Below are 15047 nucleotides of genomic sequence, written 5' to 3' on the forward strand. Positions count from 1 at the left end.
GGTGCGTACTTTTGGAATTCTGAAACCATGTCATAAGTACGCTTATAAGCTTATAACCTCCAGGCTACCATGGAAGTAGGTCTTGCCTTTACACTACAAGGTTGCCACCATGTGGAAGTGATCAATCATAAGACATCTATTTTATAGAGAGTTGCTCCTCATTACCCCCTCTATTTCCTTCCCCCAATACACTTCACTCACCCATTTTACTTGGTTTTTTTCCTCTGATCAAACAGGCAAATATTTATCCAATCCAAGTATTTAGTTGTAAATACTTACTATTCTGCTTTCTTCTCAGATAACATATGCATTTGATTTTCTTATAATGAGTAAGTAATGCTCTTTTGTCCTACACCAGTGCTTCTATACTTAAAATAGCAGAATACGTCGACGGCAGAAACATGTTTATGGTCATAAAACATTCCAGGTACATTTAAAAGAGCACCATTTAAGTGATCTTTTTGTTTCGCTTAGAAAATGATATTGTTTGGGATTGAGGGTGAGACGGACATTGATATATCCAGGTCTCTAATCATGTTATAGATTATTTGCCATGAGGTGGACCTAGGGCAAGGACCTTGACATGGTTCATCACAGCTTAAAATCTAAGACATTTTTAGCTTTAAATGAAACATCTTGTTTGGAAGGCTGCTTATTGTTTTGTATCCATTAGAGAATACCTTCTAAGGTAATTTAAAAGACAGAGAGGAAAAGTCACTTGGAGATATAAAGTGCTTGACTAGAGGAGAGTCACATGTTGGCAGTTACTTAGGCATTGCTGTTCAGGGGCCTCTTCTATTAAATCATAAAGTGACAAACCATTTGTTCTGGTATGACAGCTATTGCCTAGCCTCCTAAGCTAATAAGCCTTTGGTAGTGAGCAAAACTGAGCCATAAATTAAAATTTCAGATAGTTTCATAGCTAGTGGTTTGGGGCTGTCTTTTATTCATTATTGAGTAACCTTTTACTGCCTGCAACTGTGCATGTTAAAAGTTAGATTTTGAAAATAACCCAGCAATTGATTTAGTCTATGATCAGGCTTCTCTCTCTCTCTGTCTCTCCCTATCCCTCTCTCTCCCTCCCTCCCTCTCCTTCTCCCTCTCCCTCCTTCCCCCCTCTCCCTCTCCCTCTCCCTCTCCCTCTCCCTCTCTCTCTCTCTCTCTCTCTCTCTCACACACACACACACACACACACTCACTCACTCCTTTTCTCTTCACACACAAATCCATTCAGGTCTGCATTCCTTCTCTTCCTAAGAAAGTAAGAGAGCATACTAATGCCTATTTACATATGTGGGAGTAACTACCATTGAATTCAGTGGCATTTGATTTTGAGGAGACATGCAGTGTAAATCATTATTTTATGTGACTTAATGCAGGCAGCAGATAGATTACACTAGAATCCTCTATCAGTCAGAAGAAGGATTGTGGTGTCATCAGTTTTTCAAATAAAATTACATATGCAATTATGCTGTATAGCAGCTATCGCTTCGTGTTGCTTTCTCAAGAACACCTGCAGATCTATTGAAAAGGGTTAGTCCTATAGTTATATGATGAATAACGCTTGTAATTACACTTGGTTAATAATATAGTTGTGCAAAGAGACTTAATGTATATATTCTTTGTTTTTTATTTATACTTGAAAACTAGTTATAATCCTATTTATTTTAACAAATAGGAACTCCAAGGCTTAAACATAATATTCAGGGTATTCATAATACTCAAAACAATTTATTTTTATTTCTGAGAATATATTTTACAAAATAATTTTGGTATTTCAATTCCTTAAAGAATATAAAAAATAATCATTTTTCATTGGGGCACTGTATATGTAGAATGCCTTCTCTATAATGATTTAACTGATATTTATTGTTAGTTGTAAGCACAAAGTGAATATGTTTGCAAAACCACTATAGTGAACATAATCTTTACATTGTTTATTTGATAATGATTTTACTTTCTTATGTAATATGTTTCATTGATTTTGACCCCATGTTTTTAATTTTACTTTGTAATATTTTATAGTTTTTAATTTTACTTTGTAACATTTTATAATTGTTCTATTTTAATTATTTGTTCTATAAAGATTTTATAAAATTAATGCTCTGATTTTCTGCAAAGAAAACTTTGTTTTATTTTAAAGTAAAAGTAGTGAATAACTCTCTTAGTAACTTTCAGCTATGAACAAAGCCCTTTGTACAAGCATGCATACATATAGCATAATTCAAAATTAAAAAGATTATGAAAAATTAAAGAATAATATGTGAGGTAGAAGTAACATGCTGAAGAACAAGACATGTAGAGAAACAAAATTGAATAACATTATCCAATGCAAAAGTTTTAAGAATAGGAATAGCCGGGGCAACTCCCTTTTTACAAATGATTCTTCTGTGATTGCTTACATTAAAAAAAAGATTAAATTATATGTATAATTTAGTATAGCATTATGTATCATGTGTCTCATCATTACATGTCATGACACTATTTACAAAATGCCTCTTTGCTCCACATAGAGTACATAGGAAATAAAAATGATGCCCAATGATCTGTTTGGGACTTGGCCTCCCCTATTCAAAAGAAGAACTAGGAATAAATGTTTTGAAAGTGGCTGCATGCAATTTGTGAGCCATTTTACAAGTAGGCAAGCTCTCATGGCAACCGAGTTAATAACAAATAATAACAAATATGCCTACTAAGTAGAAAGATTAATAGCAATAGCATTTAGACTTATATACCGCTTTACAGTGCTTTACAGCCCTCTCTAAGCAGTTTACAGAGTCAGCATATTGCCCCCAAAAATCTTGGTCTTCGTTTTACTGACCTTGAAAGGATGGAAGGCTGAGTCAACCTTGAGCCAGTAAGATTCAAACTTCCAAATTGCAGGTAGCCGGCAGTCAGCAGAAGTAGCCACATCATTGTCTTAGAATGTTAAGTCCTTCCCAGATGTAATGTTCTATGTAGGGGAATTGAAACTGGCATTTAATTTTGCCATTATCCCTGACCAAATTTTATTGAGTGATATTTTGTTGACTTGATGAAGGAGAGGTTGAAGTTGGAGGTTAATGGAAAATCGTCTAGTAAGAGATTTTTGAGATATAACACTTGAGTGGAAGATCTGCATTTGCTTCTTCACTTGTTGATTGTAAGTTGTCCTCTTATTCTTAGATCCTCTATGATGATATTATCTGGATCTATTATCGGAGAAAATTTATGAACTCTTTGTTCCTTTTATGTAATGTACCCTCTATCTGCAATTTTCTTACAGGAGAAAGAGAACCTGTAAGTAGCTGGGGGGGATGTAAAATGTAATTATTTAAAAAATGAATAGATTTTATACCTTACCTAATACCTAGATATACACATACATGTATAAATCACACAAAGGGCACATCTGCCACTGCCAGGCTAAGTTTGGAACAAAGGAAAATCATATAAAGATCTGGATTAGTGACAGTCTCCATTTGCAATGTATAACAACAGGATGCATCTCTGCATAAGAAACAGTGGTTGGTTTCTACAGGTTCACCCCAGTTCAGGCGAACTGGTAGTGGCGGTGGCTCCGCCCACCCACCCGGACGTCATCACAGACACTCTGCGCATGCGCAGAAGCACCCTGCACGCACACAGTTCCGAACCAGTAGCAAAGATAAGTGGAACCCATTACTGATAAGAAACTGTGTGCAACAGTTTGCATAAAGGATGTTAACTTGAATTTGGGGAACGGTTTGGAAAATAGCATTTGCAGAGGGGGAATATCAAAAATAATTAACAACTAGTTCATTTTCACTTTATTGTTTGCTATTGGATAAAAGTCAGTTGGATGACCCATGTGAATAATACATTCATGTTGCAATACTATTAAATGAGTAAAGATTCATTCCTTGTTTGATGCTATTGTCAGAAACTAAAGATTGATTTCCTTGTATTTTTTATTAAATTTATGCTAGGTGGTACAAAAATGCTGAAATAATCGTCCCTTGTTGTATATTTATCTTATATAAGACAATACTATTGTCTGCTTTCTGTAGAAATAGCTATTAAAGTGAATTCTTTTCTGAAATCTTCACTAACAGGTTACTGGTCTTCCTGAAGCAATAAAATACTAGAGGAATTGGCTGCAGTTGTTTTTAGAAAAACATGGGCATTAACGATGGATTACAATAATAGAAACAATGTGCTTGAGACATATTTAGTCAGTGGGAAAATGCATTGTTTGACTTTGTTTTTATTGGGCATATAGTAAATATGTATAGTTTATAGAGTACAAAAAATATTAATAATGTGGAAAATATGAGTGGTATTATAATTCAGCAAACAATAATAAGCGGCATGGAAATATTCCCTCTCCTAAAACAAAGCACTAAGGTTAAATCATACAAGAAACAGCATAACTCAATTGTAAAGATCTTCACTGGTGCCACCATATTTATAGACAAGTTGCCAATGAGCATCTGTATAGAAATTTTTCTTCAACTTGAGTGCTATCACTAGGAAAATCACTTTCATGGCCATGCCAGCCCATTTTTGCTGAATAGATACAGAATAAGGTTTCTCTACATGCACTTAAAAGGGAAATCAGTTTTCAGATAATGTATTCACAGGCTTAAGATTTTAAAAATTAAAATTGGCACTTTAAATTGTACCTGGAAGTAGTCTGGAACCGATACAGCTAATATAGACTGACAAATTAAGATGGAATGATCTAGTTTTAAATAATAGTCATGATTTCTTGAATCAGCTACAGCTTTGAAATGTAATAGCCTAAACAGGAGATTACCAGTTTAACTGAATAAGATCATTGTAGTCCATTACATTATATTTGAAAGTCTTACTTTTCATTTATTCTTTTCATAATAACTTATGCATATACTTTTTGCGTCATGATAAAGTAGCACAACAACTAAAGACAGAGCATACAAAAAACGAATTCTGATAAAATTGTGCTTGCTCAAATCAGTGTAAGATTCTCTTGGGTTTTTACTTGATTAGCGGGCTATAGACCTGGGTGCTTACAGAAAATGCCCACTATAATTGTTATATGTTTGTAAATGAAACAGGATCTCAATAGCATTATGAATCCTTTAGAATGTTTTAAGTGAAAATCAGTACTTTAAATACAACACCAATTGCCAACAATGTTGTGCTTAAACACTAGCTTAATAACTGTAGATAACCAGGAGTTGAAAGCAGTCAGGTAAGTGAGTTGGCAGAAAAAGGATGTAATACTCATTCCTTCTTTTGCTGCTTACCAAATGAGTATTAGCTGTGTATCTCTCACTCTGCATAGAAATGTAGTTCTGTCTGTCCTCTACAAACCCCCAAGTGGGTAGTAAATATGGTAGATTTAATTATAAGATTCTGCTAAAGATGCATTGTACACAGATTCTATTCTTGCTTTTGTCTATAAGCAGGTTACATGTAAGGATGACCCAGAATATAGATAATATTTGTAAATGTAAATAACTCTGAATTTATAATAGCTGCAGAAATCATATTTGTTGGGTAAATATCCCATAGATTAAACACATACATAGATATTAAGATAATCTTATTGATTAGTATCTACTTTGAGCTTTTCTTTTTTAAAGCTCAGGTTCAATGGCTAATTTTTAATTCAGGAACTTAAAAGCAAAATTGTTAATGACTCAATACTTTGTCAGTTAAAAATACAACAATAAATTGCTTCAATTTAATTTAAATTCTGGCAGTTATAATCCAATACACTTCAGATATATTAGACAGGAACTTTGGAAATTCCCAGCCAGTATGTATATCCAAGAGGATTTGGTTGGAGAAGACTACAATGAATTATGAACTGAAATCTCCTTTTTCCCTACAGTGGACACTGTCACTGGCCAGTGCAGTTAGTCCTTGACTTATGACCACAATTGAGCCCCAAAATTTTGTTGATAAACAAGGCAATTCTTAAGTGAGTTTTGCCTCATTTTATGACTTTTTTGCCAGAGTTGTTAAGCAAATCACTGCAGTCGTTAAGTGAATCATGCAGTCACTAAGTGAATCTGGCTTCCCCATTGACTGTTGGAAGCCAGCTGGGGAAAGTTACAAATGGTGATCATGTGACCTTGAGGTAGAGCAACTCTCATAAATAGATGCCAATTGCCAAGCACCCGAGTTTTGATCACGTGATCACGGGGATGCTGCAGGAGTCATCAGTGTGAAAAACAGTCATAAGGCACTTTTTTCAGTGCCATATTAATTTCAAATGGTCACTAAACAAATGGTTGTAATTTGAGGAGTAATTGTCTATGGAGATTCTCAGTCATCCAAGTCATGGTTGTCCCAAAGGTGATTTTGTTTCTCTTCTCATCCAAGAAGCTTTGTCAGTTCAAGAACTGAAGAAGCTTCTTGGATGAGAAATGAAACATTTTCAAGGAAAGAACCCAAGAAAGTCTAGTAATTAGTTGCCTTTTGAGGACTACTTGCATTCAAGCAGCCTCTGATAAAGGAGAAAAAAAATTAAACTTTTTCTGTTGTCTGGCTGTATTAAGACTTAATATACTTCTTTTTAATTTTATTTTGAAAAATAAAAAAATAAATTTAACTATGAAAACTATTATTTTTGCCTTAGAATATGCTTTAATAAATTATATAATTGCTAAATGTGTGAAAGGTAGAAATAATGAGAATAAATCAATAATAAGGTAAACATACATTAGGCCTAAGTGTCATTCAGCTCTGTTTATCGCAAGAATAATGAACTGTATATTTTGATACTCTATATCCCGAGCTAGATATTACTGAGTTTTCTAGGCTCATTATAAAAAAGAAGCTGGACTTTACACTTTTATTACAAATAATGAAGTTTTAAAACCCGCAAGACTTTTGGGGGGAAGAAAATGTTTTTTATTTCCAAGGGACCATTTTATAGATATGTAGTTACCAGTAGAACAGTTTGCACATTTTTATTTTGCTATCCTGAAATACTATTTTTTTATATCCATTTTAACAGTTATTTAAGGGTCCCCATGTACTTAAAACAGCATCTGAATATAGATACTTTTTTTCTCTCTCTTAAATAAAACTACATCACAACTTGAGTGTTCCATCAATGCAGAGGAATAAGAGGGGAGTTATAGCTGGAACAATATGTAAAAATACCGCTCATAAAAAAATGCCTTTATTAACTGTCATCATCCCCAGAATATATGTTCAAATAAATGTTGTGTAATAACTAAATTTGAGATTAATAGGTCCCTTAAGAAATGGTGAAGTCATTCAGGATAGTCAGTGAAAAATAGGCTGCAAGAATGTAAAATGCACATATTGTCCTGCTTCCATGCTCTCTCTGGTGTCCTTCCCATTTGTCAATGTCGGCAAGCTCTGTTCTCATTAAAACATTCGTGCACAAAAGCAACTTAATTTTCTTAAGAGGAAAGGACACCTGATTCAATTTAGCATCTGCAACCAATAACTTGAATATATATTCTTTTTCAGCCTGGAGTCAAACAAATAGTGATGAGTGGCAACTGAAATAAAATACACTGCTTTTTAACCAATCACCATTATTTTTGCAGCCTCTAAGGTATGCGCTTTGCAGACTGAAGGAAAAACCCGCTTCTTAGAAACTGCAGTTAACATTTAACTGAGATAATAATCCATTTTATTCCAAAACAAGATTTTTCACAATGTATAGGCAAAGCCAAATAAGGCAACCATAGTTTTTACACATCTTTGCATTATAATATATAGTAGACTTTACCCGTGGCTAACGCTAAATGTGTCTTGTATTCATATGCTTCCAAGGTAGTGGTCATCCAGTATAGTCTCAAGCTGTAAATTGTAAATATATGTGTGCCTCAATTATTTGTACTGTTTTGTTAACTTAATACATACATTGCACTTATCCCATGCCTAAACCAGAGAGAATAGCAATAAATAATAGTGACTGAAATTTTATGTCAGAATATTCAGATGCAATCAAAAACTAGTTCATGATGATTCAAGTAGGCATATTATAGGATTGCAGTCTATATTACTTATAGTCATTTCTTTTTGGTCAGTATAAATTCCTTTGAGTTTTGTGCTGCTAATTATCTGCCCTTTTATGCCTGCTGTTAAATTTTATCTCTAGAATTAATTTTTATAAGTGTGGCATTTTCATATTATTGCTAGAATTAGTATGTATATAGTGCATGGGTTTAACCTAAGAAAGGATTAATTTCAGGAACATTGTTAAGCACGTGCTAGGGAAAAAGGTAAAGGTGATGGCGAATCTTTTCAGCACTGAGTGCCCAAACTGGAACGCTTGTGCATGTGTGTGCATGTGTGCACGCTGGAGCACCGGAAACCCAAAGACCAATGGCCAGTATGCGCATGCCTGTTTTTGGCCTGTTTTTGGCCTGAAAAAGGCCTGGAAATGGCCTGGAAAATGGTCTGGAAATAGCCTGAAAAAGGGCCTGTTTTTTGGCTGTTTTTCAGGTGCTCCGGCACCTGTGAAGATCAGCTGGCTGGTGCGCATGTGTGCGCCAGAAACCAGAAGAGCAGCTGGCAACAGTGCATGTGCCCACAGAGAGGGCTCTGCGTGGCGCACATGCCATAGGTTCGCCATCATGGTCCTATCCAGTACATTCAGTCAAATGAAAACATTAATTCCTGGCTTGTATTGACCACTGAAAAATTAACGGTGTTGGTTTCTAAATATTCCAGAGAAGAATGATAATTTATGTAATACTTTTCTTCCCAAAGTGATGGGTAAATAGTATGCCAATTTGCATTATTAAGTGATTTGCTACAGGTCTGTTAGTTCTAATCCCAGGACTTGGTTTTGTTTTTATGCAGTCAAAAGCAGAGAAGTGGGATGAGACTGAAATTTCTTCTGCCTTTTGTAATTGCTGAAGTACACAGTGTGAGGATTCAGAAATGGATTTTTCTTTAGTCATTTTAACTGCTTCCAATTTCCTTTTTTTCATTGTCACTTGCCAAAGGTATCGCAGATTTTATTCTGTGAATTTCAGTTGACCATGTTTCCCAGGAGAAATGATGTAGTATAAAACCAAAATTCTGCTAAGGACAAAGAAAAGGACACCAAGAAATATCAGAGTTTTTCTAATCCATTTTATTTGAAGTCTTAAATGTTTTAAGGTTTGGGCCTTATAAAGCTTAAGAGCTGGCCAAAAGAGGTTGACACTCCTGTTACAAGCCTACTTTGTGACTTACACAAGTTTAGCTTGTGTAATTAACTTGTGTAGTTTAACAGGAGAGGCTCTCTTTAAGATTCTCCAGCTGTGACTCATGCTACTGATCTGTATGCAGGAGAAGCCCTCCTTATTGAAGCTCCCAAGCTATGGAATGCTCTCCCTAAGGAGACGTATGTGGCTACTATTCATTGAATGGTCTGAAAGAAAATAGCAAAAAATGTCAGGCCTGGAAGCCATCTTTTGCATTGGGCCTTCAGGCCTGCCACATTTAGTACTATGGGAAACTGGGAGGGGGGTTGTATGGAGCAGGGGTGATATATAGTCATGATAACATTCCTTTCTCAGAGAGTCAAGGACATCTTGCCCTGCATCTGGAGGGGTGTGACTGGAAGGCATCTCCAGTTGGGACGGTGCTTTGATTGGACCATGTGATGGACATGTGGATGCTGGCAGGGACTTGGACTTTCCTTTGGGTGGGGAAAACCTGGAAGCACATCAGGTTTTCCCAGATGTGTCAGTATGACATCTCTAATAAAATGGAACTTTGAGGAACTTCAAGCCTCTGAGTCTTCTTTCATTGGGGGTGTTACTTGGAACCCTGGCAAAAAATACAGTAATAGACTACAAACTACATTTTTGTGAAACATATATAGTAGAGCCAGAAATAGCTGTTGTTCACTGGTTTCTATTTTTAAGCTGCCTAAACCAAAAAATAAAACGCCCCTTCATAAAAATGTCATTACATATAATATATAACTAAGAAAACATAATCTATTAAATGTTCAGAAGAAAATTTTGAGTGCCTAAAATATAACACAGTATCAAATACCTCTAGTTATGTAACGCACCCAAGAAGTTTTGCTCTCAAGGGCCTCCTCGCTTGGTCTATATTTTAAGAAATTCAGTCCTAACATTCAGTCATCAATTTATATTTAACCCATATCCTTCCCATCATAATGTCAGGTAGGACCATCTGAGCAGAGCTAGAACTCATGAATCCATTCTACAAGTAGGGTGCTAGAGCAGAAAGATCCTAGTTGCTATTTGTCGCCCTTCAAGGCGACAAATAGGAGAATAGGAGAAGGCAGGAGAATATCGGAAGAGATGTGGTGAGATGATTAGAAGGACTGTAAGACCAGGTGATTCTTCAGATACCTAAACTTAACTCAAACCACATTGCTTCATATGTCATAGATTATTTCCTCAAGGTTTATCAAGATGTGGAATTGCAAATTGAAATCCTAATGTTTCATTCTGACTTGTTAAACCATATCATGTTTATTAATTGTTGCAAAGATAATTATTTGGACTGGTTCCTCCTCCTCGTGTTCAAAGGCAGATGCTGAGAAAGTAGAGGTGTGAAAATATTTTGCTGTAGTTTTATAACTGTCAACTGTGATGTTTTATTTAGCTGTTTCTATTCAGAAGCTCTCCCCACAACATGGAATGCCATATGCCATTGTCCTTTTTAGCAAGCAAGCAAACAAGGCAGCAAAGCAAAACAAAATATTACAAGACTGTGCTTGCTTGTGTGTGGGCCACTGAGAAACTGTGGTCCAGGGCTATCTTTTATTGATAAGGCCAGCCAAGGATGACTCTAATGAAATTATCAAAGCTTTGAATAAATTATGAACCTGAACAAGAAAGCTAAGCTCTCTGGAGCCAAGCATCTCATTAGCCATTCATTTTCATTGCACTCTCATAATAGAGCAGTAGGTTCTACTCAGCTTAGCCTATGTTTTGGACTGGGTTCAAACTTTCAAGCTCTTTCAAAAACCTTTCCTCTATGGCTGGAAGATGTCCTTGGTGATTACTTTGATTCTGCTTCTCTTTTCCATGTAAATGGCACGTTTTCTTTTCTCTGCCCCTACAAACCCCCTTCCCCCCACCTCCCCTTACTTGTGTTTCTACATCATCGGACTGGATGCCATGGAAGAATTCCTTCCTTTATGGTAAAATAAGAAGCTTTACAAGATTTAAGCATTTTCTGTTTCTCAGAATTTAGTAGTTTGTCAGAATGCTTTTCCCTAACATTATTTCTTGGATATTTAGGTAAGCTAAACATTTCTTCAAACTCAGTTGGGTCATTTATTTTTCTTTTCTTTTTTTCTGGATTCGTTGTATTCTTTCTGGCCTTTGGAATTAAAGCACATAGATAAATTGTAATTTTACTGCAGTATATATTCAGTTAAATGCTTGTAGCAAAAGATGCAAATTCAATATTCTACTTGAAATACACTAAAATATACTTAAATATATATTCTGTTCAGATAAGCATCATATTATTAATTACTTGTTACGTTATTTTCCTATTGACTTCCTTTTAAAAAAAAAGTCTACCTGTGTTTTTCCTATAAGGAAAATAATTTTATACAGTATAAACATGGTAATAGGTGTGTTTTTAATAACTTTCTTTATTTTTAAGTTGCCCAATGAGTTATAAAAGTGAAATGTGAATTGTAAACATAACAAAATAAGTAACTATTATCTGAAATGTGACTTTTCATAGGCTATTTTGCAGTGATTTTAAATGGCAGTAGTTTACTAGAAAATATGAATTAAGCTCAGTATTATACATGAAATAGCAAGAGTATTATTGATGTTTCTTTCATTCTTTTAGGCAGCTGCTATATTTAACTCAGCCTTTGGAAGTTTTTTGGTAAGTAATATTACCTTCCAATATTGTTTCAAAGCCTTACTGTACATTTTTAACTGTTACTGAATATTGAGTTAAGTTTTTTTTATCATATATCATGCTTCTCTTTTAAATACATAAGCTTACATATCTTTCCAATATCTACTGCTTTCCAGAAAATTAGTGCGTGAATAATATTTGATCAATATAATTTAATGATGCTTAAGTACACGTTAATAGTCTTCTTAATGAGGAGACAATCCATTACTATTCAGACATTTGGGAGGCTAGTGTCAATATATTGATTTTCTAATGAGGTTTATCACACAGTCATTATTTTCTATTAAGATGCCATGGTTTTTTAAAGGAACATGGCTCAGACGATGAGAGAAGCAATGCTAATTCACGGGTTGATAAGTCACATGATTAGCATATTTTGCTGCCAGAGAACAAGCTTATTCTATGTCCCAAGGGAAACTGATGGAAGGAGTAAAAATAACTGGGCCATTCGAAATATAATTTCTGAGCGTACATTTTAGCATCTCCAAGCACAATATACTGTAACACATATAGAAAAGGAATTTCAGTAATATTTTCTCTTATTTTGTGCATTGTACAAATCAAATATCTAGGCATATTTTTGCATGAAGTTACAGTATATTTTTATAACATAAATTGTTTATCTCCGCTATAGTCCAAATCATTTTTATTAAGGGTATTAGTATATATTTAATATAAAGATGCATGAAAATACTTTTTATAGATCATGAATGCTTACCAATATATTAAAAGGAATGATACACAAGATGGATAATTAGAAGTACACGTGCATTAAGATGTGTTCTTGATGTTAAAATTTTAACTCAAAATATCTGGCATTTTAAAATTGTTCTTATTTTCTTTAGGATATAAATTAGCTTACATACACAGAATTGCTAGTTTTCTGTTCATCAAAGGATGGTTTTGCAGGTATATCATGTGTAGAAAAGAACTATTTCCATTACTGTGAGAATCTAAATCAATACTTTAGGAGTAATGGAGTATCAATGGCTGAATGTGAAGGGTCAAGATATCTTACAAGACCCATTCCTGAGCTTCTTGCTGTATATAGCAAGAACACCAAAACCAACTGTTTTGGTGTTCCTCCAGCTTCCATTCATTTAGGGAGATTCAGGGAGGACTTAGGTATATGTGATTTCTATTACAACTATGAACTTGTCCTAAGTGCACGTATGCAGATGTAGTTTGGATTTCCTTTTTCTCTTTAAAAAGTTGATGTTTGATCTGGATATTGCGGACGTTAGGCTAAATCCTTTGTCTTCCTGGTCTAAGTAGCTATCAGTAGCCACTGAAGCTTGAAATGGTCTTATTAAAAGGTTCCTTCCAGACATCTAATGGATCTCAAAGAACAGTTGGAAATTTTCCCAAAAGTTATGGGTAGTAGTTCCACTGAGCACCTGAATAGAATACAGAAGTGGGAAGCAATTTAAGCCTTTGGAATAATTGTTCCTGAGTAGCCTCCTTTGATTGATGCTTAGTGGCACTTAGTTTTTCCAAGAGAAGAAGTTATAAAAGTAATACCAGGAACATGGTGGAGGAGCCATGGAAACTAAACATGGGTATTGGTTCATTATTTAAGTCTATACCATGGTAGTAAGAGTACTGAAGTAGTGAAGTAAGAGTAGTGAAATAGTGACATTTCTGTGCTTTTATAGTGTCACTTCCATTTGATGATTTTGTTTAAGATTCTTCTTCTCTATTAGGGAATGATGGATAGGAAATGTCAATCCCTAATGCAAAATTTTGCTGATGGAGACTCTTCTATTTACTCTCTGTTGGTAGAGTCATAAATGCCTGGGATCACATCTGGCAATATTATCTTTGAACTTGGGAAATGGATATTCCTTACTATGACCTCTGCCATCTTCAAGCTTAATCCATGCCTCTGTCACTTGTGAGAATGACTTGATGGATCTGATAAACATTTATTTGAGGGAGGGAAGCATGATGTCCTATGTTGAAAATCACAATGGTGATCCCCTTCTCAGCAAACTATCTCTGAAGCTGTATGTTTTAAATATGAATTATCCAGTGTCCAAACTCTGGGAAGTTTATTGAGAATGTAGCAAGGAGTCAGTTATAGAAAGCTGGAGAGGAAGTGTTTTATCTGGACTCCTTTCATTCTGCATTCAGGCTTAGATATAGAATGAAAATGGCATTGGTCATTCTAATACATGAGCTTTGTCATATCTTAAGTGGAATAAGTGTACTTATTCTGACATTAGATCTTGCAGTAATGTATTTCTGTTAATCAGGGTATCCTTGTGAGCTACCTGAAAAGATTGGAATTGGGGCATCATGGTACAGTAGTTCTATACTTTTTCCTTACTGGGTGGTTTCAATAGGGAGGAGAAGCCAATCTGTTAAGAACTTTGGTATGGAATACCCAAGATTTAATCCTTCCCCCTACTTTTTCACATACATGAAACTACTGGTGTAAATATGATCAATATGCTGACTATAGACAGCTATATAATTCCACCCTAGACTTAGAAATCTTGACCAAGAAGATGTAGCCTGTTAAAGTCAGACTGAACTGCTACAACAGGGGTCCCCAACCTCTGGGCTGTGGCCCACTAATGAGCCATGAGGTATTTGTAACCAGGCCATGGAAACTGGTGAGCGCATGTGCATCCCCACTTGTGCGAGCAGCAGGCAAGCATTTGCAGATGCGTTCCATTTGTGTGAGTGGTGGGTGCATGTGCACGCTACTCACACAAGTGGAACTGTGTGTGTGCTAGCCAACTGCTCGTGTGGAACCATACCTTCCCCCCGCTCCGCCAGTCCACCAAACCAGAAAGGTTGGAGAACAACACGACAAGACAAAGTTACTGTTCTTCAAACAACAGAGATTCATGCTCTCATTTATTTATTTATTAAGGCTTATATGCTATTCGAGTTGAAAATAGTATAACAATCCCAACTATTACCAGACATCATTTATTCAGGAACACTCTTACTTCACATCATCCCCAAAATCCTTCCAGAAGAGCTGATTTTTATTTATTTTCTGAATATTAGCGAGGATGGGGCCATCCTTGGGTGATATTTAGTGTGGTTGGGCGGTTTGTCCACATGGTCCATGGTAGTGACACTCCCTAGAGTTAAGTCATAGAGTTAAGTAGCCTAGAATACTGCTATGCATTTTTCATGTACTGACTTTAAAGGTCACTGAGAAATGGTATTTAATTTAA

The 15047-nt window shown here is 35.4% G+C and overlaps 1 protein-coding gene across 2 annotated transcripts in view; it reads left to right on the forward strand.

Annotated features, from left to right (window-relative positions):
• The window catches only part of SLC10A7 (solute carrier family 10 member 7), a 143040-nt gene that overhangs the window by 31467 nt on the left and 96526 nt on the right, over window positions 1-15047 (forward strand). For both annotated transcript variants that reach the window (XM_060686867.2, XM_034401401.2), the window contains exon 5: window positions 11779-11817. In XM_060686867.2, the coding sequence (XP_060542850.1) occupies window positions 11779-11817 (39 nt within the window). The remainder of the gene's footprint in view (window positions 1-11778; window positions 11818-15047) is intronic.

The sequence above is a fragment of the Pantherophis guttatus genome, chromosome 8, assembly GCF_059756535.1.
Source record: "Pantherophis guttatus breed Tessera chromosome 8, ASM5975653v1, whole genome shotgun sequence".
NCBI lineage: Eukaryota > Metazoa > Chordata > Lepidosauria > Squamata > Colubridae > Pantherophis > Pantherophis guttatus.